The following is a 22,277-nucleotide window of genomic DNA, read 5'->3' as shown; positions in this document are numbered from 1 at the left end:
GTCCATGTAACTTAGTTCTTTGATATGCCTCGTTGTAATGTGCAGGTGTCCCTAATGTTTTGGCCCCTGGCTCGAGTGGGCCATTAGTGTGAATGGCTGATAAGGCCCCCGCGCACCCTCAATTCCCCCCCCCGAAAAAAATAATATTTTGGGGTAATTTTGGATCCCTGGGAAATAATAAACGCACAAACTGTAACCACTTGGGCAATTTAAGCAATTTCCCCCGCGCGCCGCTGCCGCCGCCGCCGCCCCGCGGGGTCACTTTTCATGCCGGTTCCAAATGACGGCATCATAAAAAGGCCCCCGCCTTATCAGGCGGGATTAAAAGGGAATAATGAAACAAGAAGCGCGGGTTTGCAGCCCTGTGTGGTATGAATATGATTATCTAAGGGACTCCAATAGGAAGAGGCATGTTCGTTCCGGCAGACCTTTCCCAGACTATCAGCTGCCCCGCGGCTCCTCAACGTCCTCCTCACTCCAACTTCCTTCAACTTCTTCTTCTTCTTCTTCTTCTTCTTCTTCGCCACAGAAGTCATTACGGCCGCCGTCTATCAGAAGAGAACGCGATAAATCCTCCCTCGGCTCCTCCGATTGGAGCGTGTTGCTCTTGTAAGTTCAACAGACAAAAAGCACTCAAGGCACTTATCAGTATTCAGATTTTTTTTTTTGTGTGTGTGTCTCAATGTGGGTCACTTTCACACAAACTTCAAACTTTGTGAAATCGTATTACACGGTGATATCCGGCAAGGCCTCGTGTCGGGAAACTGGGACAAAAACTCACAATAAAACGCAATTTGAGTGAAAAATCCACTGCGAAAAGTAAACATCGTCAAACCGATTGTCATGCTGCGGGTCAAAATGACCCATTTGAAATGTGGCTACTAACAGACACAAGTCTAATGCGGATCTTGCTAATCTTTGAGTTTGTTATTGTTGTTTTGTTTTTGTTTTTGTTTTTTTTCCCCCCCACAAGTCTGCGGGTGCGGCACGGTGACCTACGGGTTAGAGGGTCTGCCTCACAGTTCTGAGGACCGGGGTTCAATCCCCAACCCCGCCTGTGTGGAGTTTGCATGTTCTCCCCGTGCCTGCGTGGGTTTTCTCCGGGCACGCCGGTTTCCTCCCACATCCCAAAAACATGCATTAATTGGAGACTCAAAATTGCCCGTAGGTGTGAATGTGAGTGCGAGTGGTTGTTTGTTTGTATGTGCCCTGCGATTGGCTGGCAACCAGTTCAGGGTGTACCCCGCCTCCTGCCCGATGATAGCTGGGATAGGCTCCAGCGGGCCCGCGACCCTAGTGAGGAGAAGCGGCTCAGAAAATGGATGGATGGAAGTCTGCGGGTCATTTTGACCCAGAACAGAAAAAGTGTCTAGTGTTAATTTAGCAACATTACTCCCTTAACTTTTGATTAAAATATATAAGAACATTTAAACAAAACCACTTCATGTAAAACTACTATTTTATATGTAGGTCTTTATAAATACACATTCAAATCTTTTAACATGATTTTTTTTTTTAAATATAATTTCTGACACTTTTAGAGGTAAACATCCCTCGGGTCAAATTGACCCGGGAACATAATTGCTGTTTCTAACTTTACAGGAGTGTTAAATCGTGGTCGGGAAAATTGCTATTGCTATTAGCTTTGAAACAAAATACATCCAGCTACCTTGGGTCAGATAGCATTCAAAATCAACAGGGATCTTGCTGAACTAGCCAAAAGGTCTCGAAGAGTTCATCATAGACTGGTCCGAAATGTACTGTTATGATGAAAAATCTGCCCAAATCAACAGGGATCTCTCTCTGTCATCGAAAAGTAGTCCCTAAAAGTCCAAAGATTGGTCCAAACTCTACCAATATGATCAGATGGCGTTCAAAATCAACAGGATTACCATGCGCAATTCTTCTCTAGATCCGAAATGTACCAACAAGATCAGAATTCATTACAAATTAAAAGGTATCTAGTTAAGATATTTTGCGAAATAGTTCGTAAAAGTACAAAGACTAGTCCACAATGATTCAATTTAATCAGATAGATTTTCAAACAGAACAGATATTCAAAGATTGGTCCATAATCGAGCAATTTGACGTCATTAATGATCAAATATCATCCAAAATTGACATGACTCTTGCTTAGACATTGATATATAGTTCCCAAAATGCACCGATAGGATCAGCTATCATTCAAAATGAGTGGTTGTAGCTCAAAACTCATGCATCTCAAATTATCTTTCCCTATTGCAAAGAATGGAAATACATTTAATCTGTTCTAGTGCCTCCAAAAATCATCATGATAATTCAATGGGCATTGAGGCGCTCCTTCTGGTGTGTGCATATTGGCCACCAGGGGGCAGTATGATACGTACAGACATGCTACATGTTGATTTGATGACGTAACACAGAGGACAACCACTGCAACGAACCTTTAGTAATATTCATTGTTTTTCACAGGGGACGAGAATGTTTACCCGTGAATAATCTTATTGTCTGTCTGCATCTGTTGCGACAGATTGTGTTCAAATATGTTGAATATTTTTGAAATAAGTGACAGTATATTTCAAGGTTTAGAACTACTGCGGCATCAATGCTAGTTTCGTTATCCTGCGTATGGCGTTTTACATTGTGTGTTAGCATTAAGCTAGCGAACGTCATAGGACAAACCTAACCTGGTTTGGTTCAATACGCAACATGTAATTCTCTCTGTTTTATGTTTAGTTAGGAAGTAAACATTTGGCATTGGTTTACGATCTGCAACATTTTCTGCTCTCAACTCGAGACCAATAAAACCGGCTGAGCGACGGATCGGAACTCGAGAATCTCGGGTCGCGAAGTCAGGTCAACTTTAAATCGAGGCGCCGCTGTAGTGTACAATCCCGTGTACTGACGTTACGACCATTGGGACCAATAACGCTCCCTGGACCAAATAGCCGAGTCCATTCTCATGAGGCTCGGCACGCAACGCACATCCTGAGAGCACGGCGAGCTCCCCCGGGACGCTGTTCGAGAACAAAAGGCATCAATATTTCATCAAACTGCTCGGTGTTTCTGGTCCACATCAAAGGCGAGCGCGGCGGCACAGGTAGACGCCGCGGCTCTTTTGTTTGGCCTCCTCGGCACCATTCGCCTCACGCCTCGCCGCGGCGTCTCGCAGCGATAGCGCCGCGGCGAGGCCCGCCGCGCCCGCTCGGCGCTCGACTGATCGCTTTATTATCAGACATTAATTATTGATCATCCTCTTTTATCAGCCGCACGCCTCGTTCGTTTACGCCGCGATGGACGGGGAGGGGATGAAAACGTCTTCAGTGTGCTTTGTGCAGCGATAAATAAATGTTGATATTTAACAAGTGAAGCTGAAAGAAGCACATTTGGTAACCTGAGCCAAAATGGATGCCACAGGCCTCAACGTAAGATATTTCCATCAAAAAAACAAAGGCAATGATTATAAAAAGGAAATTCATTCAAATAAAAGTATACCTTGTTAAAATGCTGCACAAAAATGTACTATAGCATATTGGGTTAATAGGTGACTTTCTTTTTAACAAGATAAAGAAAGTACACATAAAATAACACTCACAGGTCACTCGATTAGGTACACACATAATTTAGCGTCGTCACAAAATGTTAGAAGTTATTCATTTAATAACACGTATTGTCTCAGGGGTTGTTTTTTAAATATTACAACCATCTCATGATATGACACAATATGGTTGTAAAGAATGAGCGTTCAACTATTACGTATTGGGCTATTTTTATCGGCAAAAAAATGTTTAAAAATATCTTCTCAAATCTAAAATCTTGTTTATTTCTGTGTAAATGCTTTTGAAGGAATTTAGAGCGAAACTTTGCTTTTTATATACAGTAAATTGTTCCTCTCTTTGTGTTGTGGACATTAATTTAAATCAAATACAATGTATTATACTGTACTTTCTGTGGCAATGGTATTGTTCAAATCATTATACATAATAATTGATATTATCATAAACATGATATAATGGATAATAGTGTCATGTTGTATTTTTATTTGTAAATGTATATGTAAATCATTCTGTCAGCGTTTCATGGACGCTCTGCTGTCGCTGGGACGTGGACAGTGACTAACGACACACACACACACACACACGCACACACTTATCACACTAGCAATGAGTGACAAAACGGAAAACGTCTCCGATTCCGGGCCGAATTACGATCTGCTCGCGGGAGCGAGATTACGAGCCGATAGTGCGGAATGTCGTGTTTTGGTGGGGGGTTCCCATTGCGGGGGTCCCCGCTGGTGCTGCGTTTCCTTCACTTGTATTCACTTGAGGGGCCTACTTCTGACCCTTATTGTGTGATTTTCGCTGGTCCACTCAGAGTTCAAGAGGTCACATAAACTAGCTCCCCACTATAAGTCTTCTCTGCACACACACACGGTTCCCTCTCCAATTGCAACAAGATGGATGGGATGTTCCCAAACTTCAGGTGCTGCTCTACTTTGGGAGCCTTTCACATTTTTCACCACGCTCCCCTTTGGTGATGAAACAAAGAGTACATCACAACACACGGGATTCGTTTAAAGGCACACAATCCATCTTCTCTAATTGTTGGTAGTTTTAGTGAAGGTGGTTGACACGTTGCAGCTCCAGCGGCCCTCAATAGGGGGCGCTCCTGTCTGTGTTGTGCTGGATGGTGCTTTTTGTTGACTGTGCAAGCTGCGCCACCCTGAGGCTGCAAGCATGCACACAATTAGGTGCACTTTTGCACATGCTGTAGAATCAACTGCAACAATCAATGCTGCCTTTACAAAGCTAATAATGCTCAATGACTTTAGGTGAGTGATGGACGACGACACGTTCCGACTTACGAACACGCTTGTGATCTTTTGGAGAAATTAGTTATTTATATTATATCGTCATATTACGTCAAACGCAGAAAGCCTGTGTGTGTAAATTGTGTTTCCTTATTTTACAGTCAGTAGAGCCTATTGTATGCATTCTTTTAATTTCTTTGTTTAGTGTAATGCTGGTTTTAAAAAAAAAATATCCTATTTCTATAATTATCCTGCATGACTTTTATTATTTATATTTCAAGACACTGTGGACAAAATCCGAATCCAAAAACAGTAAACAAGTTTGCTTTTGCACAGATAATAATGCTCAATTTTGATTGTTTCTTACCAACACTGTTCATGGGTCAATGTGACCTGTTCTGCCAACAATCATAAAATAAAGTTTAATCTTTTTTTTCCTAGATTCTCAAAAACTATAAAGTGCATTTTGCAAGAGGATATGATCTTGGATTTTTTTTATTTTTTTTTTTTAGTTTCTCCTTTTTTAGAGAGCCAATACAGACCATCTTTGAGCTTCCTGGTTCGCGAGGGATTTGCCTTTGTTATCCTTCTGTGATGAAAATAACATCGATGTCTGGAAACCAAAGCAAGGAGAAATTAAATACTTACAAGTTTCAGTTTCGGGGCCTGAAAGGAAACCCCGTAAACGTGTTCTTATTGTTGTTACCGACTTGCGTCGTGACAAGCGGCGGCATCGGGAGACTTCGGTGAGACTTTTCCGTCTCACCTGAAGGCCGCAGGCGCAGAAGACTGTGGGCGACCGCAGAGCACAAGGTTCTCCCAAGGTCATGTGCCCAACTGCAGCTGAACCACATTCACCACAGTCACGAGATGGCATGCCGACAAAAAACACGCCGCCAGGCCCATGTGACAGTGATTTCTGCAATTTGCACCTCCGCATCTCAAAGTGCAAAGTCAAAAAGTGCAGCCGCACGCTTCCAAAATAAAAACAGTGAAACCACAGCGACGAGCGACCACCAGTGACAGTTAACCTTTGTGGTTACCATTAATCTGTTCCAGCCTCCAACCCCCCGACCCAAAAAAATCAAACACAAATTGGAATGTTTTATATCACCCTTTATTATTTTACTTTATAAAAACATACAGTAATGACATAATACAAGTGACTGTAAAGCATCAAATTCAATGGACATTGCACTGCTCCTGGTGTGTGCAACATGGCCACTTGGGGGCAGTGTAACGCAGACATGGACATAGATGGAGACAGAGGAGCCGTCCGTCACAACTCCTCAGCGGTAATATTAGTCGTTCTTGAAAGTCGGGTCACTCGGCTCTGGAGTTTGCTCGTTGTGGGCATGTTTGCTTGGCTTTTGCCTGCTCTCTATCCGATCCCAACAGGATGCACGCTTGGTTCGTTGAAGACTTCATTGTCCATTGGCGGGAACGCTTGTCATCTGACCAGCCCGGGGGGTGTTCCCCGCCTGGCCCGAAGTCAGCTGGGATTTTCCGGTTTGGATTCCCAGCTTCCTTTTTGGAGTTTGCATGTTGCGGGCGTGCTTGCGTAAAGCCTGGGTTTTCCGGCTTCCTCCCGCAGAACAAGCGCCTCTCGCCTTTTGTCGGCCGGAGAGGCTCCAGCTCAGCCGCGACCCTCGTTAGGACGCGATGGTGCTCATAAGGAAAGAGCTGGCGTAGTTTCGGTGTCCGTCGCAACCGACGGACGTTTGGGAACCGCCTGGACTTTGGGGATCCCGCCTCTGCCCGGTCCACGGGTGCACGACTTCGTCAACTTCAGAAGGTCCTGCCTGAAGCGCACTCCCACAAAGACGTACAAGAAGGGGTTGAGGCAGGCGTGGGTGTACGCCAGGCTCTTGGCCACCTGTCCGGCCACGTCGAAGCGCTTGACCACGTCGCAGTCGGTGATGGTGGCGTTGGCGGCCTGCGAGGCCTCCACCATCAGTAGGCCGTTGTACGGCAGCTGGGAGGCCAAGAACACAAAGACCACGATGAAGATGACACGCAGGGCCTTGTGCTTCTCGAAGCTCCTGGCCTGCAGAAGGGTGCGGATGATGACCGAGTAGCAGAAGATCATGACGAGGAGAGGAAGGACGAAGCCCACGCAGATCTGCAGGGCCAGCACCAGGATCTTGGTGCGGTTGTTTGCGTTGTTCCAGTAGACCATCACGCAGAAGGCCGACCCGCTCAGGTCGGTCTTCACGTGGGCGAACAGGAACTCGGGCAAGGCGAAGAGAGTGGAGACGAACCACACCGCCAGACAGGCCAGTTTACTGTAGAACAGACGCTTCTTCTTCCAGTTCTGAGCCTTGGTGACCTGCACGATGGCGATGTAGCGGTCCACGCTGATGCACGTCAGCAGGAAGGTGCTGCTGAAGAAGTTGATCTTGTACACGGCAGACACCGTCTTGCAGAGACCCTGGCCGAAGTCCCAGCCTTTGACGGCGTCGGCCGCCCAGAAGGGAAGCGTGCACAGGAAGAGGAGGTCGGCCACGGCCAGGTTGAGCAGGTAGACGTCCGTCATGGTTTTCAGCCGGTTGCGCACGGTGCCGTAGATCCAGATCACCAACAGGTTGCCCAGCGCGCCCAGCGTGAATATGGTCCAGAAGAGGGGGGGCTCGTACCACCCTCGGAACTGCCTGACCCAGCTCCTGTCGCACATGCCGGTCATCTGGGTGGAGCCGGTATCATAATCGCCCGAGTAATCAAAAGGCTCCTGTTAAAACACAATAGCAATTCTCAACAATGGAAAAAACACATTTTCAGGTACAAAAGCTCTACTTTTGGAAACTTTCTCATTTTCACCACAGAACTCAGACCGTTTGGAGGGTCATTGTTTGTTTGGACCACAGAAACTATAGTCCAAATTGAGTTTTGAGAAAATGTATCCAGGCCAAAGCAGGGTAATACATTTGAGAGGGATGCTTTACATATCTGGAGCCTTGGAAAAGGTACAAACCCATCGCTCCAAAACACAAACCAGAACTAGCAACTTTTGGAGGACCGTGGTTTTTGTTTGCACCGCGGAACTGTTGCCAACATTTTGCTATGAGGTCTTTTATTGGGACCATCTCAGGGGGAAGCAATTTGAGGTGGGGTCTGATTGGAATCTTTGAGTTCCAGGAATTACAAATACCAAGAACTAAGCACACCACCATATGAACTGTCGGGGTCCATTGTTTGTTTGGACTATCGTACAAATGTAGTCCTGGGGTAATTTATCAGGCCAAAAGAAGACTCTGCTATAAGGCGGTAATACTTTTTAGAAGTCCGAGAACCTTTGGGACGGGGTTTGATCGGCCACCTTTTAGTTCTGGGAACTACAAGTACCAAGTACTCAAATTTCCTGGAATTTTAGCCAGAATACATCGCTACGGAGCTATAATTAGCCCTATGGCTTACTTTACGGGACAGAAATTGACTCCAAATGCATCTGCTTATTTGTGTCTTTTCTGCTCCAGGTAGGGCATTACCACACAGGAACTTTACCCTAGAACTGTTGTTTTGTTTTGTTTGTTTGTTGGTTGGTCGGTTTGGATCACACTATTGCCGAAATGTAGTTCTGCGGTATCTTTTTCAGAGCCAAAAGAAGATCCAAATATGAGGGGAAATTACAATTAAGAAGTTCCAAAAACCTTTGGCGTGGATTCTAATCGGAACATTTGGAGTCCAGGTATTACAAGTACCAAGAACTAAAAGGTCCTGGAAGTAAATGTGGCTCTTTTGTGTACCCCATTAGTGTAAATTGGACCCCGAATGCAGCCCTTTTTCAGACTCAAAAGAGTACATCATTATACAGTCATGGGTAGCGTCATCTGGGTGGTACTCTCAACAGTTTGTACACTTCATATAGTTTGGGAACACACCTTTCTGACAGTGTAACAGATACTATCTTTTGGCTTTTCATTTCCTCTCAGGCATGTTCTTATTTTTGTACGTCTTTGTAAAGCATCTGGCACACTTTGCGAGCTCCCGGCGGAGATGTGTGGACGTGACATCAAACGTAGTCACGCGCACATGCAACAAGTTAACCAGAAAGCGTAGACCGAGTGGGTCTCGTGCAGGTGCTGGCGTCTCCACTGGAGAAACCGCACTGCTGCTGCGCTGCACAGCTTCCTGCTGCTACCAGAGGAGCGTGTCGAGGGGGCTCAGGGGTCCTTGCGTGGGGTTGGAGGGGTGGGGGTCTCAGGTGAGATGAGGGCCACAGATAAGCAGCGCAGTGAAAAGACAGGCTGCAACTGACAATGAACTGTTTGTCTTTGTTGCAGTTTAATACACACAGCACTGCGAACTAAGCATTAAAGTAACACCAAGAAAATACACAATTGTGCATCCATTTTTCAATGAGGTGTTGTCCACAGGGAGTTCACCTTGGAGAACAAACGTTAGCCTAAAGGGGCACGTGAGAGTCGCTTACGCCTCAAGGAACAGAAACCGATCTTTTGCATCTATTTATAGAACAGTGCAAGTCTCAAGTGCACGTCATTTTAGCATGTTTGGACAAAACACCGTAAACATACTGTAGGTGTCAGCAGCAGGCGTTCATTAGGGCTCCTTTCAATTTAGGTGCATTTCTCAATTGGGCCCGGTTTATGTTTCATTGTCCAAAATGTATCTCTTCATTAAATCCATTATCAAGTCATTCGATCAATATTTAGCATTTTGCATTAAATCTGAGGATAGAGCTACTCATTTTGAATTCAAGTACATGTCAAAACTAATGTGAAATAAACATTCATCATTATGCTGACTAAAATGTACATTGCACTTGTACGATATTGTTTTAACTTAAAATGGGTCAATTTCATAACATAACTTGGGGGTTAAGTTAGTTACACTCAAAATTTTGTTTGTGCGTATTTCTTGGTTGTATTCAAACACAGAGACTGCAGAGTAATTACATATGGTCATTATGGCATGGCTAAAAATATATATATATATTTTTTTTTAAATACTCACAGTGACAAAGTCATCTGTTGCTGTTGTCATATATGGCGAAGGTAAGAAGTCATCCATGTTATCTGCAATGATATAAAAGGTACATGACAATCTTCATAGATGACTTGAACAAACAGAGCAATAGTAGTGATAATTGCTAGCAGTGCTACGATAAACGACTTACCCGCTTGGGGAGTGCTCTTTCTGTCGTGTGAGTGCGTCTCATCCTCCTGCTGTCTCTTATGACTTCTCTACTGCCACAAGATCACGTGCTGATCGTTCCACCTCTGTCTCAATCGACAGCAGACACACACGCACGCACGCGCGCGCACACAAACACGGGACCCCATCAAGGGTGGCTTGAATATGATCCAAGTTTCAGGTCGTATTAGAAAAAGAAGCTTTTGTGTACACACAGGTGGCGCACTCATCATGGCTGATGCGTGAAACCCAAAACTTTCAGGCGTGATTAAAGAGCAGAGGCGGCCCACATTCGAAGATGGACTCTTTTACAGCTGTTGAAAGCGTCTTTGATGACACACAAGGCGTAATTTGACACTTTGGCCTTCACTGTCATCTGGATGATGGATGACATAACAGTGACATAAACCTCATACACCTGCGCTTTCTACTTTCTGTGTCATCGGATGTGGTTTCACGGATCAACCTTGCATTTTGGGGAGAATCCATCTTCATACTTGGTTTTAGATGGCTCTCGTCAGGCATAAAGTGAACACAACAATAATTGAGTACAAATAAATAGTCCATCCTTTACGCAGTCTCACACAACCCTTCTAAAATGTACAAAAAATAAAAACTTACAATATCTCAACATTAAAAACAGGAAAGACAATTTGACATTTTGGTATTTTTACAAGAAAAATGAAGTCGATGCACATGATTCGCTTTCGCAGGCCACGTAAAATGATGTGGTGGGTCGGATTTGGCACCCGGGCCTGGAGTTTGACACTTGTGGCCTATACAGTAGCTAAGTAAGGAAATGAGAATGTCAGTGTGCTGTAAAACAATAAACATTAATTTAAGAGTGACACTCAAACGAGAGCAGAATTTTTCCATACAGCTGTTACAGGATGACGCTGCTCAAAAGCATTCATGTGACATGACCCCTCAAAAGAAAACACACAATCGGGCCTGCCAGTAAAGGGAAATACATCCATCAAATGACACAAGTCACATTACTAACCACAATGGCACAACACGTGGTGCACAAGGAGACCGTCCCAAACAAAGCTGACCAAACACGCGGTAGTAACACACACATGCGCACACACACACACACACGAGTCACGCCGTTTGATTGACAAGCTCGCATTTGTTTCACAAGAGGTGCTCGTCTCAGTTTGCGCGCCTCCTATTGCGGATGCGTGTCCGTTTGCACCGCAACGAGGCCCTGGGAAACAGCTGCACCATAGTAATGACCTGCAGAGTTCTTCCTCCACACGACACAGTTGGGTGCTTTCACTCAAATAATGCTTCTACATCACTAAGATCAGACAAGTGCTCAGTGTTGTTTTTAGATGACAACATACAAAAAAAAAAAAAAGCAATGAATACATGTCACGTTTTTCCACTGTGGGTGAATGAAATCTTCAAGATGGACCGCATTTGAAAACCATCTTAAATAAACCCACTTTTCTTAGATCATAAATACAATTAATGCATTCACGCTTGAGGCTTTTCAGGCACACTCACTATCGTGTCTGTTCAGCCATGCTCATTTGACCACATAAAAAGGCGGGTCAGATTGCGGCGGCTTGGTGGAGTTTCACTGAAAACAGCGGCTGGGCCCCACACACAAATATCAAAAAGTCTGTACAGTTTTTAGCATTGTGGTTTCAGTTTGTAGTGGTTTACAACTGCACTGCAGCATTGAGACAATATTTACCCCACTTATGTGGCTAGATAAGGTAACAAAAGCAAATATTAGGTTTCATAAGATTGTATTATATCGATCCTGTAACAGTACAGAACTCCCAAGTTCTCCCCTGTGATGTTTTTTTTTTTTTTTTACTTTAATTCACTTTTTCGTCAATCCCTCTTGTGCTTGGATCCATCCAATCAGCTGTTTGCCACATCATGTCACAATTAACCATCAATATTAATTTCAAAAGGCAATATAACTGCATGCCACTGTGCTACATACATCTGGAGCAGTTCAGAATAAATATTTATCTGATAACATAACAATATAAAGATTGATGCTGATAAAAAAAAATATATTAATTCATGTTTTACTCTAAACCAACCAGGGGATGGAAAAATGTTGACATCATCAAGGTCAGCGCACTGGGCTTGTGAGGACAAATTTGAAATCTGATTGGTTAAAGAACCGGTCCTAGTGCTAGTATACATAGTAAAGTGTAAGTTACCAGTACATGGGCCAGCACTAGTGATTCTGAAAATCCAGGGCAGATTACATTGACATGGCAACAAAAAGGGTTTCAAATCTGATTGGACAAAACAACGTAACATTCACATACTGGAGGTAGTGCAGTCAAGAGAAACACTGTGAAATGAAGAGAATACTGGTGAGAATACCATTTGATGGGACAAATTTAGGTTGTAAATGCATATCAACGCTGTTGATACCGTTTAGGCCATCAGACTGCTACATTGTGGTAAAAACGTTTAAACATTGCCACAGTGTATTTGCAAACAGCTTTTAATTTGCCAGTCCACAGAGAACAGAATGCATGTCTAGTTGAATATTTTGTAGTCTATGTTTACTATATGTAGACCATGTCGATTTGGGTTGTCCAGGTACACATTTGCTAAAATAGTCTATATTTGTTACATGTAGCAAAGCGAGGGAAATCTAGCTAACAAAGCAGCGCGTCATTCAATGAGCGAGAACAGAAAAGTGGAGATGCAGCACTTTCAAAAGAGCAGACATTCATTTGCTTTCCAGTGAATTCTCATTCAATGAAGTGGCTTCCAAGAGAAAACATATTTTTTCATTCGGGGAGTCCAATGAAGGCCTCTTCTAGCGCGGACACGATCGAAGTTGCATAGGACCTCAAAGATACGGATAGCTTACAGTTTAAGAAGGTTCTGATCGGCCCATCCGAAACCAGAAAGCAACAAGAGAAAAAAAACGTCGGCTTAAGCATGAATAAACAAGTCCTCAGGAAAGTGCTGCTTTATTCTGCTTGCGTCAGGATTTAAGGTTTCTGCTCCCAAAACCTACTGTACGTTCTGCTTCCATCGTTCTACCTGAACTTCCATTTGATCGGCGGCCCAACCTGCGACAGGGACTCATTCGTTCGGCTCGTATCTGAAAGAGAGAATGACAGATGGAAGGAAGTCTCCATTGAGGAACAATGACAATGCTGGAAGACAGATTTTTTTTGGTCACTATAGTGCCATCTGCTAGATCTGGTGGGGCACTGCACCACTTGCCCCAAATTGCAAAAGTCCCCCAGGAAGCAGTTTAGTTTTTGATACGTGCTCACTTACCTCTGCAATCGTTTTCTAATTTCCTTAATCTGCTCGTTCTTCTTCGTCAGGATCTCCTTCATGTTGCGATAGGCCGCCGTTTGTTGGAACTTCTTGTCCAACTCCTGGACATCAACGCACACACTCAATAAAGTGTTAAATGCCCCGTTCTCCGTCCGACAAACAAAAATAATAAATGCCGACCTTCTCCGCTAAGGCTAGCTGCTCCTGCACTCGCAGTAGTTCGTGTTTGGCAGAGACCAGGTTCTCCTGCAGGTCCTTCTGGGAGGCGGCGTTGACCGTCAGCGAGTGCTCGTAGTCCTCCTTGAGGGCCGCCACCGTGTCCTCCAGACAGCTGATCTCCTTGGATTGAGCCGTCAGCTAAAAGTTAAGAAAGGTGGCAATTAATGACAGGGATCTCATTTAAAAGCTCTTCAAGTCGAACTGAGCTTTACCTGCTGGTCACCTTGCACCTTCTGGAGATCTTTAAGGGCTCTCTGGGCCTTTGTCTTCTCGTCCAGCACATTCATTGCCTGGTCGAATGAGGAGGTTGACTGATAAGTAGCTATAAATGCTCTACATACTGTAAAAGTATTTTTTCGTACCTGCGATTCTAAAGTGCGCAGTTTGGCTTTCAGTGTATCGTTCTCCTCCTGTAGTTTTGCAATCTCCTGAAATGTATAAATAAGTATGACTGATGGAGGATTACGGTCCAGTTATTGTCCATGCAGTCGGGCTCCACACCTTGTTTAAAAGTTCTGAAACTCCGCCTTCATTAAGCGGTGCCAACTTGGGTTTGCTGCAGTCCTGGTTCATCTGGTCCCAAATAAGGCAACACACACTTGATTACTGAAAGCAAAGAGTGCTACTGTTTTGCAATGTGTAATTCAAATTTGAGGCTTTAGAACCCACCTTAGCAGAAACTTTAAAGTCAGTCTTTTCAAATTCAGCTACTTGCTCTAGTTGCTCCCTGTATGGGGGGAGAATCGACTTTAGCACGCCACAATGAAGGTTAGAGATCGAAGTCGATTAATCGCCAATCACGTGTTTCCGTGATTTCAAGTTTGGCTTCAAACAATCATGTCATCAATCCTAATTATGCTCGTTAGCGTAGCATACAGAGGAAGTCAGCTATTCCGTTTTCAGTGTTGGTCACGTGACGTTCCGCATATAGCGGAGAAGCGAATTCATCAAACGCTCTCCTGTGCCAGAGAAGACAGAATATAGTGCAGCATCTGCTTAGGCGATGAAACCAGGAGAAGTTGTGTTCAATTAACAACCTCTTTACTGCAAAAATGAATAGTTAAAGTCACTTAAAAAGAACAAATAGTGTTTCGCTTAACCCTTGTTCCCTGCAGACACACACGCTTTTCTTCCTACTTCCAGTCAACCATCTCCTTGACTCACTCATCCAATCACAATTAACAATCAGACACCTTCAATGCCTCAGACACACGGAATTTAGAGAACTCGAACAAAAATCCAGGTAGCACAACTGCAGGGTCGCTGCAATACATGATTCCAAAACTTTCCCTCCACCTGTTTGCTTTTTATTTATTCATATTTTACTGTAGAGAGTAGAGCCCCCTTGGTGTTAGTGTTATACATTCCGACTGTCTGCGAGGCCATGAAAGTGTCTGCATGTGATTGGATGAGCAAGTCGGTGAGTTGAAGGTTGAATAGTAGTTGAAGGCGGAAGACAAACAGTTGAGCAGACAACAGGTTGACGACTGATTAAACATCATTGACGTCATTGATTAGTTGACAACCGTCATCACCACGCCGTCGATTATAAAAAAAAAAAATTAATCTAGAAACATTCAACTGTACTGCATCACATCGTTTCTTATATTTTGCCACTCTCATGGAGCTAAATATTAGTGTGGCCAGCGTTTGTATACATTATGTATACAATTTGCACAAACATAATGATATATCTTCATAGAATGACCTCCCTTCTGTAGAAAATAGAGAGAAAATCTATTATCGCTTGACACATCTTTCTGCATGCGCTGACATTTATGTTTGTTATTGGGATGATTATCATGAGATAATTCCACGAAGAAATGTTCGGTACACCCTTGTTGTTGACAGCAGCTGAGCGCTAACTCGAAAAAAGATACTGTGGCCACCGAAGGAGCACTCAGATGTGGTTTGAAAAAGCGGCTAAACTGCACGTACATCGCTGTTGTTGGCGGGGCGTATACGTTGCATTAGACAGTATCAGTCACGTAGGGCTGGGAGAGAAAAAAAACTTATTTAATCCACCCATTCTGTGCACACATTTAGAGCAAAGGTTAGAGGTGAAAAGTGACATCAAGTTCAAAACACCATAGTATGCAAAACACAGATTGCTGGATGTAAAGAGACATCGACGCAACAAAGCGGCCTGTGGTTGCTACCGGTGTATCGGTACGGTACGGATCTACACCCAAGCCCTCGTTCCTCACCTGTTCTCCAGCTCGGAGATGTCCGTCTGCAAGCGGAGGTAGAACTTTTCGGCCTGGGAGAAGAGCTGGCGCAGCAGCAGGACGTTGGTGTGCGCCGTGTTGATGAGTTCCATCTCCACCTCGCCGCGCACCACCGCGTGCAGCCCGTCCATCATGTCGCGCACCTCGTCCACCGTGAAGGTCTCCTCCACCAGCCTTTGGATGCAAACACGTAAAACTGTAGCCCATTGGACACATCTTATGAAATGACTCTCCAAGTGTGGTACACAGGCTCTCTCTAGTGGTACCCGAAAAAAATCACTGCCTAAGTACAATTCAGTTATACCTAACTTTTTCGTACAATAGAATAATTTTTAGTACAAACCATGCCCTTATTTTTTCAGAACTATTTATTTTTCAAACTTTTATCTTGGTACAATTTTGATTAAAATTTTACGTGCACTACATTTAACTGAATACATCGAAATTGATAGCGCTGATAGTAAAGTATCTCAACAAAGTGCCCTGTGTACATCTGCATCACCAAGATGGGCACCCACCTGCTGTCTTTGAGTTCTTCGAAGCAGGAATCCACCGTCTTGAGTCTCAACAAGCGTTTGGATCGAGCAAATCGCATGTAGTTGATCACCTCGCTCTGGTGATGCTCATTACACCCGAATTCAGCCTACGAGAAGGTTGGAAAACAGGAGCTACCAAACAAGCAGAGCTGGCCACAATTTCTATTATTTTTGTGGAAGTGGATGCAAATGAATGCCGGCTTTTGGGGGGAGGACAGTTTCAATGATTATTTGGCATCAGGAGAATTAAAACAAGCAAATCACAGAAGGGGGAAAAAGTCAGTCCGTAGCACGGCTAACAGCAAGTGGATGACAGATAGCCGGTCATCCAAGTTTAAAGGCCAACAGGCCCTCGAAGACAACACTGGCATTGGGCGTTGAAGGCAACAACTTCTATAAAATGGCTAGTAGTACAAACTCTAAAGGACAAATGATAGTGGTGACTTACCATGGTTGCTGTGGAGCTAACTTTAGCTAGCTTGGTGGCTCAAAATGGCAGGAAAGGGGATGATGTCCGCCTCATTCAAACCACATTTAGGTTGGGGAAACGACACTCCAGTTGCACTGTGGGTTGGAAACGGTAATGTCGTTTGGTTAAATAATGAAATTCAGGATATATGGAGGAGGGAAAAAAAGGAGTTACTTCGCGGTGGTTGTTCGAAGACAATCTGGCAGATTGGGCAGGCAAGCTAGCAGACTGGACGCTAACAAAGCGAAATGTTTGCCCTGGTAACCAACGAGAGCGTCTTTGCCTTGGTTACGAGCGGTGCGTTCATGGCAGCTACGTAAGCCACTGGCCGATGCGTCACTGACGTCATTTCCTGACAGTGTTACAACGTAAATTTAAAGCAATTCTAAAACTAGTTGACAATAAAGAGTAGGAATACTTATTTTTTTAAAGCTATGTTATTTAATTTACTATTATTTTATTACAATCACATTCATTAAACAGTGTTGAATGTTGGAAATGTCCTACTTCCGCAAATGTTTCCAGAACACGGTCACACGCAGCACGACTGAAATTCCTCTTGGCTTCAATTTCAAGAAAAACCTTCTTGATTGAACTCCTTTAAGTAATAGTAATACTGGAGTTCCAAAATAGGCTTACAAGTGTGGAAGGTTTGGGGTGTGAAAGTAAAGTTTCAAGTCAGAAATAAGGTTTCAAAATAGGGTTTAAAACCAGGTTTAGGATTTCAAAATAGGGTTTCAGGCAACGGTTTTTGTTTCAAATTAGGGTTTGGGTTTCCAAGACAGGCTTTGAAGCTTTCAAAGCAGGGTCTCAAAATAGTGTTTGTACCAGTTTCCTCACGTCAATTCCTGGCATTAAACAATAGATGGCAGCATTTAGCAAAGATAAACTTGTCAAGACCTTGTCCATTGAACTTTCAAACACTAGTTGGCATTAGTATATAATTGAAAAATATTTTCTCAGTATTGACTGTACAATTTCAGCATTTTGACACTAATATGGCAGCAATATTACATTTAGTGTTACCGTATTCGTGTTGCACGGTGTTTAAGTGGTTAACACATTTTGCCTCATACTTCTGCAGTTCTGGGTTCGAAGCACCGGCCTTCTTGTGCGAAGTTTTGATGTTCTCTCTGTGCTTGTGCGGCTTTCCTCCCACATTCTGCAAGCATGTTAAGTTCACTGACGACTCTAAATTGCCCCAGTGTGAACCCTTGTTTTTTTATTATTATTATTATGTGCTCAGGGCTGACGACCAGTTCAGGGTTGTACCCCTCCTCTCGCTCAGCCAGCTGCGATAGGCTTCAACTCACCCGTGATCCTAATAATTACTGGATTACTGTATTCCTGACATGGCAACACGGTCAACAAAGCAACAATTTGTCCAAGTAAATCTAAACTACACATAAACTGTTTCTTTTTTTTTTTACATTTTTTCATCAAAAATGTTCAACCGCTGAAGCTTTGGTTGAGTGGAAGGCCTCCCTTCTGTGATAGTAGTGTGATCTTAAGAAAAGAAAGGAAACTCCACCCCCGAAAGACTCTTTAGCTCCTAAATGAATTATACTAAGGAGCGGCGCATGGTTGGTCACCAAATCAGATGCTTCATTATAACGTGACTGACTGCTCTTTATCTGTTCGACCCCGCTCAAGTTGCGAGTGCGGCAACGGGACAGGCAGAGGCCAAGATGTTTCCCCTTTACCTCCAGTCAAGGTGAGTTCACCTCAAATTTGAGTGTATCGTGTTCAAAACATAATCTCAATGACCTTTTCGTCATAAAAAAATTACAGATCAACTTTCTCTATGCCTGCTTTGTGTTTGTGTGTGTGTGTGTGTGTGTGTGGAGGAATTATCTTTCATGTTTTGGGATTGTAATTGTAGTGTGACCGAATCAGAATTAACAATTTGTCCACATTCTACATCAGTGATTCCCATACAAATGATCAAATTTCACTCAATTGGTCCAATAATATTAATTATTCACGACAAATAACATAGGCGGCACGGTGGCCGACTGGTTAGAGCGTTAGCCTCACAGTTCTGAGGTGCGGGGTTCAATCCCCGTCCCCGCCTGTGTGGAGTTTGCATGTTCTCCCCGTGCCTGCGTGGGTTTTCTCCGGGCACTCCGGTTTCCTCCCACATCCCAAAAACATGCATGAATTGGAGACTCTAAATTGCCCGTAGGCATGACTGTGAGTGCGAATGGTTGTTGGTTTCTATGTGCCCTGCGATTGGCTGGCGGCCAGTTCAGGGTGTACCCCGCCTCCTGCCCGATGACAGCTGGGATAGGCTCCAGCACGCCCGCGACCCTAGTGAGGAGAAGCGGCTCAGAAAATGGATGGATGGATGGACAAATAACATATTCGTTCATGTATCTATGCCAGCCATTTATAATGACAGGCAGAACAATGCAATGCTCATCCGCTAGATGGCAGAATCTTCGACATTTTTGGTATTGTGCCGTGAAATGTAAAATATGTCAAATGGTTCGACAAATGTTGGGAAGCACTGGTCTACGGAAAATAAAGACGTCATCTTTTTTCAGTTTGTGTTCTATTTATATTTGATAATCACTGCCAATAGAGAGCACAATAATGCTTCTTCTGACCCCAGGTGGTGCAGTTTCAGGTGTCTCTCGTTTTGTTGTCCAAAATCTGAACAAAAATAGATAGGAAATATGTTAATTCAGTTAAACAATTAATTCACATTTTGACTGTTAAAAAGGTGAACGAGTTTCGTTGAGGAAACGGAAACTGGAAGAATACACGACTGCTCTAAAATCAGTTTTGACTGTATACCTCAATGAAAAGAAAACCCAAAACTGGTTATACGCCGATCTCGAATCAGCTATTACGAGCCACAAGCCAATCAGCTGACCGCCGCATGACAGGCAGTCCTTGCGCATGCGCAGTGGCCCGCCATGGCTGCGAGAAAAATGGCTGCGTCCTGAGCGCCGTTGCGCGGGGGGGGGGAAATACGGCGTAAAGCGAGCACCTTCGGCACCCGAGCGGCGGCAGCAGCACACCGAGGAGGGCGGGGGGCCGAGGGACGGCTGGAATTCGCATCCGCTCGTGATTTGACAGGTAAACGCTTCCATTTTTGCCGCTCTCGTGGAGCCATGTCGCCCATGTAATTGGCGCCCGCCGCTGCTAATGCGACTAGCGGTTGTGAGCTTAGCTGCCGGAACGATGCGCCAGCTAGGCGCTCATCCTAGCATAACAAGATGCGAGCTACAAACTCAGGTCTTGTTCTTGAAACATCCCCCCCCCCCAAAAAAAATGAGCACGCCAGGCTTTTGGAGTCGTCTGGTTCGAATGGAGATGTGGAGGCGACGGTGTCAAAGCGAGATAGTCATTAGTCAACTGCCTAGGCCGCTTTGCAGTGGAGCAGTCTCGTTAAGTTGTCTACTGATAAACCAGGTAAGGAAACGCTTGTCACAAGGAAGCAAATGAGCATTTAGTTCCCTCTTGAGCATAGTAAGAGGTGAACAAACTGTCAACGTGTTTGGAATAAAGTGTTACATCCTTCCTTGGACAGCGATTGCATCGTTCAATTGACAAATGACAAGCAGGGACGTGTTTAGTTGTCAAGCAAGTCTTGATTCATTTCCTTTTGACCGTTCACGTGCACTTTCTTGCTGGATCATTGGGAATCATTTGTTCGATTTCTCATTAAAAAAATAAAAACAAATCCGAAATGTATAATGTTTTTCTTATGAAACAATAATAACACTTATACAGCGAATTCCAGTACGATTTGAAAACGTTATTTTCATTTAAATAATAGTAATGTGGGAAAAAAAAAAAAAATGTACAATGGTACCTCGACCTTCTGAAGTATTTCAAAATGCCAGTTGTCGCTCTGAGAATTTTTGTTCTCTAAAATTGTGAGTAAAATTTTCAGTTTCAAGCGCCAAACGTTGGCAGCAAACTTTACTTCTACCCAAGCAACAGTTTGGCAGGTAGCGAACAATTCTTTCAAAAAAGGCGGCTGAGCGCTTAATTCTCCCAGTTGAAGTTTACTTTCAAACTCAACAAAGACAATTTCACGTTTTGTATTTAAACAAACCGCATAACTTTGCCTTATGAAAGTCTCCACTAGCTTAATGCTAACACATAATTGGAAATGACATCAAAGGGCTGTGATCATTGTAAATCTTTGAATAGCTCTTATTTGAACACAAAGGGTAGCGAACATGTTCTTCATCATCTGCCAAAAAACATCAAAAAGTATTGCAGCTTATTTGCAATAGCACATAATTTAATATATAAACTTGCATATCCTCCCAAAAATGAACAATATGTTCTATGTATACTGGGGTAGTCGATATAAAAAGATAACATTACCTTCAGTAGTCCCACCATGGGTCAATTTGCATAAAAATAATCTCCTTAAATTGTCTTGTGTGTCCAGTTTGTTACAGCAGCAGTACACACTAATGACACATGGCAGTTTGAACCTTGCACCCTGGCTTTGCTCCATTCATCCAAATGCGAGGCAGATTTCAAAAGTTGTTAGGGTTATCTGCACTGTTTCTGTGGCGCGTACACCTTTAAACAATGTGGACGCAGTTGGAATCTTCCCACGACATAGGCCATTAATATGAAAACATATTGGGGAGCTGCTCAACCTGTCTGGACGTGTAAATGTTGTCATTTTCTTCTTCTTGAGGAGAGTCCATTAATACGTCGCTATTGATCCGCCTTCAGACAGGAAGTGTGAGCTGGCTTGTCACATGACTCAATCCTGGAATCTGGGGACTTTCTCTTCTTTTTCTACGCATTTGCTTCAAGGGTCTTTGGCATGCATTGCCATGGGTTTTGGATTACAGTCTCCATATGTGACTCGTAAAGTGATGCTTTTCAACAGCCAACGTGTGCAGGCGTTCCTTGATTTGGTCAAAGAGTTGAGGAAGGAAAGCTGGAGGAGTCACTGAGTTTTCCCGGATCCTGGCAGAATGCTGACACAGGTCCCCCCAGGCCCCCGAGCTATCAGCCCTCCCCTTCCCACTCCCTCGTCACAGTGCAGCCGTCTACTGCTGAGGAAAGGAGAGACGGCGATGATCCCGCCTTTCGGGACGCTACAGTGGGCTGACTGCTTCAGTTTGGCCTTGGTTTATCTATTTGAGGCACATGCAGTCTTTGCAAATGTATTTCCTCACACAATGGCTTATGTACGCTATAGTTTTCTTCTTTTTATTATTTGTATATATTTTTAAAATGATTTTGAAATTGCATTTGTTTTAGGGGTGAGGTTTATTGGGGAAATGACTTAATTTGTACAAAATATATCTTTTACTTTGTTCTTTTGTGTTTTAAAAAAATATTTTGAATATACACGGGATATAAAATCAAGGGAGGCCGAAATAGCAAAGCTTTATGGGTAAGGCATTTAATGGGGGAAAGTCCTAATATGCACAAATACATTATCATTAATCTACTGGTAGTATGTGGCAATAAAAAGGCGATTTATTATTTTAGTAAGTCTGGGTCCTGGGTAGAGACAACATTTCATTTTTGGGGAGGATACTCTATATTCGGGATAAGGTTTTTATTGAAGGAAACCCTTAACACGTACAAATGTTTTATCATTACTATTCATGCAG

General features: G+C 43.7%; 3 protein-coding genes across 11 annotated transcripts in view; 1 reads left to right on the top strand and 2 right to left on the bottom strand.

The window, feature by feature from the left end:
- Positions 1-5,890: 5,890 nt before the first annotated feature.
- Positions 5,891-12,265, bottom strand: ccr9b (chemokine (C-C motif) receptor 9b). Its single transcript, XM_061757951.1, has 3 exons — positions 9,924-12,265; positions 9,761-9,822; positions 5,891-7,517 (listed from the first exon to the last, which is right to left on the bottom strand). The coding sequence occupies exons 2-3, from the start codon at positions 9,815-9,817 to the stop codon at positions 6,459-6,461; spliced, it is 1,116 nt and encodes a 371-aa protein (XP_061613935.1). The 5' UTR covers positions 9,818-9,822; positions 9,924-12,265; the 3' UTR covers positions 5,891-6,458.
- Positions 12,266-12,406: 141 nt separating this feature from the next.
- On the bottom strand, positions 12,407-21,508 carry lztfl1 (leucine zipper transcription factor-like 1). 2 transcript variants are annotated; one of them, XM_061757953.1, is made up of 11 exons: positions 21,019-21,508; positions 16,651-16,766; positions 16,185-16,309; positions 15,646-15,840; positions 14,108-14,165; positions 13,940-14,011; positions 13,801-13,866; positions 13,651-13,728; positions 13,400-13,576; positions 13,217-13,320; positions 12,407-13,034 (listed from the first exon to the last, which is right to left on the bottom strand). In XM_061757953.1, the coding sequence occupies exons 2-11, from the start codon at positions 16,651-16,653 to the stop codon at positions 13,016-13,018; spliced, it is 897 nt and encodes a 298-aa protein (XP_061613937.1). In that variant the 5' UTR covers positions 16,654-16,766; positions 21,019-21,508; the 3' UTR covers positions 12,407-13,015. The 2 variants fall into 2 exon arrangements, with proteins under 2 accessions (XP_061613937.1, XP_061613936.1); XM_061757952.1 differs by lacking the exon at positions 21,019-21,508 and adding an exon at positions 16,846-17,021.
- LOC133470065 (dnaJ homolog subfamily C member 13-like) overlaps positions 19,573-22,277 on the top strand; it is a 28,731-nt gene continuing 26,026 nt past the window's right edge. For 7 of the 8 annotated variants that reach the window (XM_061757950.1, XM_061757948.1, XM_061757947.1 and 4 more), the window contains exon 1: positions 19,573-19,755. The gene's annotated coding sequence lies outside the window, so the exon portion shown is untranslated. Of the gene's footprint in view, positions 19,756-19,783; positions 20,092-22,277 lie in introns of those variants that run through there. The other variant, XM_061757944.1, reaches the window with a different exon arrangement.

This window comes from Phyllopteryx taeniolatus, chromosome 20 (genome assembly GCF_024500385.1).
Source record: "Phyllopteryx taeniolatus isolate TA_2022b chromosome 20, UOR_Ptae_1.2, whole genome shotgun sequence".
In the NCBI taxonomy this organism is placed as follows: domain Eukaryota; kingdom Metazoa; phylum Chordata; class Actinopteri; order Syngnathiformes; family Syngnathidae; genus Phyllopteryx; species Phyllopteryx taeniolatus.
Note: the sequence above shows the minus strand (reverse complement) of the source record. Positions and strands in the feature narration are given on the sequence as shown.

Excerpts from the sequence above, each read along its gene's own strand:
- ccr9b (XM_061757951.1), bottom strand. The coding sequence starts at position 9,817 with ATGGATGACTTCTTACCTTCGCCATATATGACAACAGCAACAGATGAC. Across the intron at positions 7,518-9,760 it reads CAACAGATGACTTTGTCACT|GAGCCTTTTGATTACTCGGG; the intron begins GTGAGTATTTAA and ends GTGTTTTAACAG.
- lztfl1 (XM_061757953.1), bottom strand. Across the intron at positions 14,166-15,645 it reads ATCTCCGAGCTGGAGAACAG|GGAGCAACTAGAGCAAGTAG; the intron begins GTGAGGAACGAG and ends CCCCCCATACAG. Across the intron at positions 13,321-13,399 it reads AGCTAGCCTTAGCGGAGAAG|GAGTTGGACAAGAAGTTCCA; the intron begins GTCGGCATTTAT and ends GTTGATGTCCAG.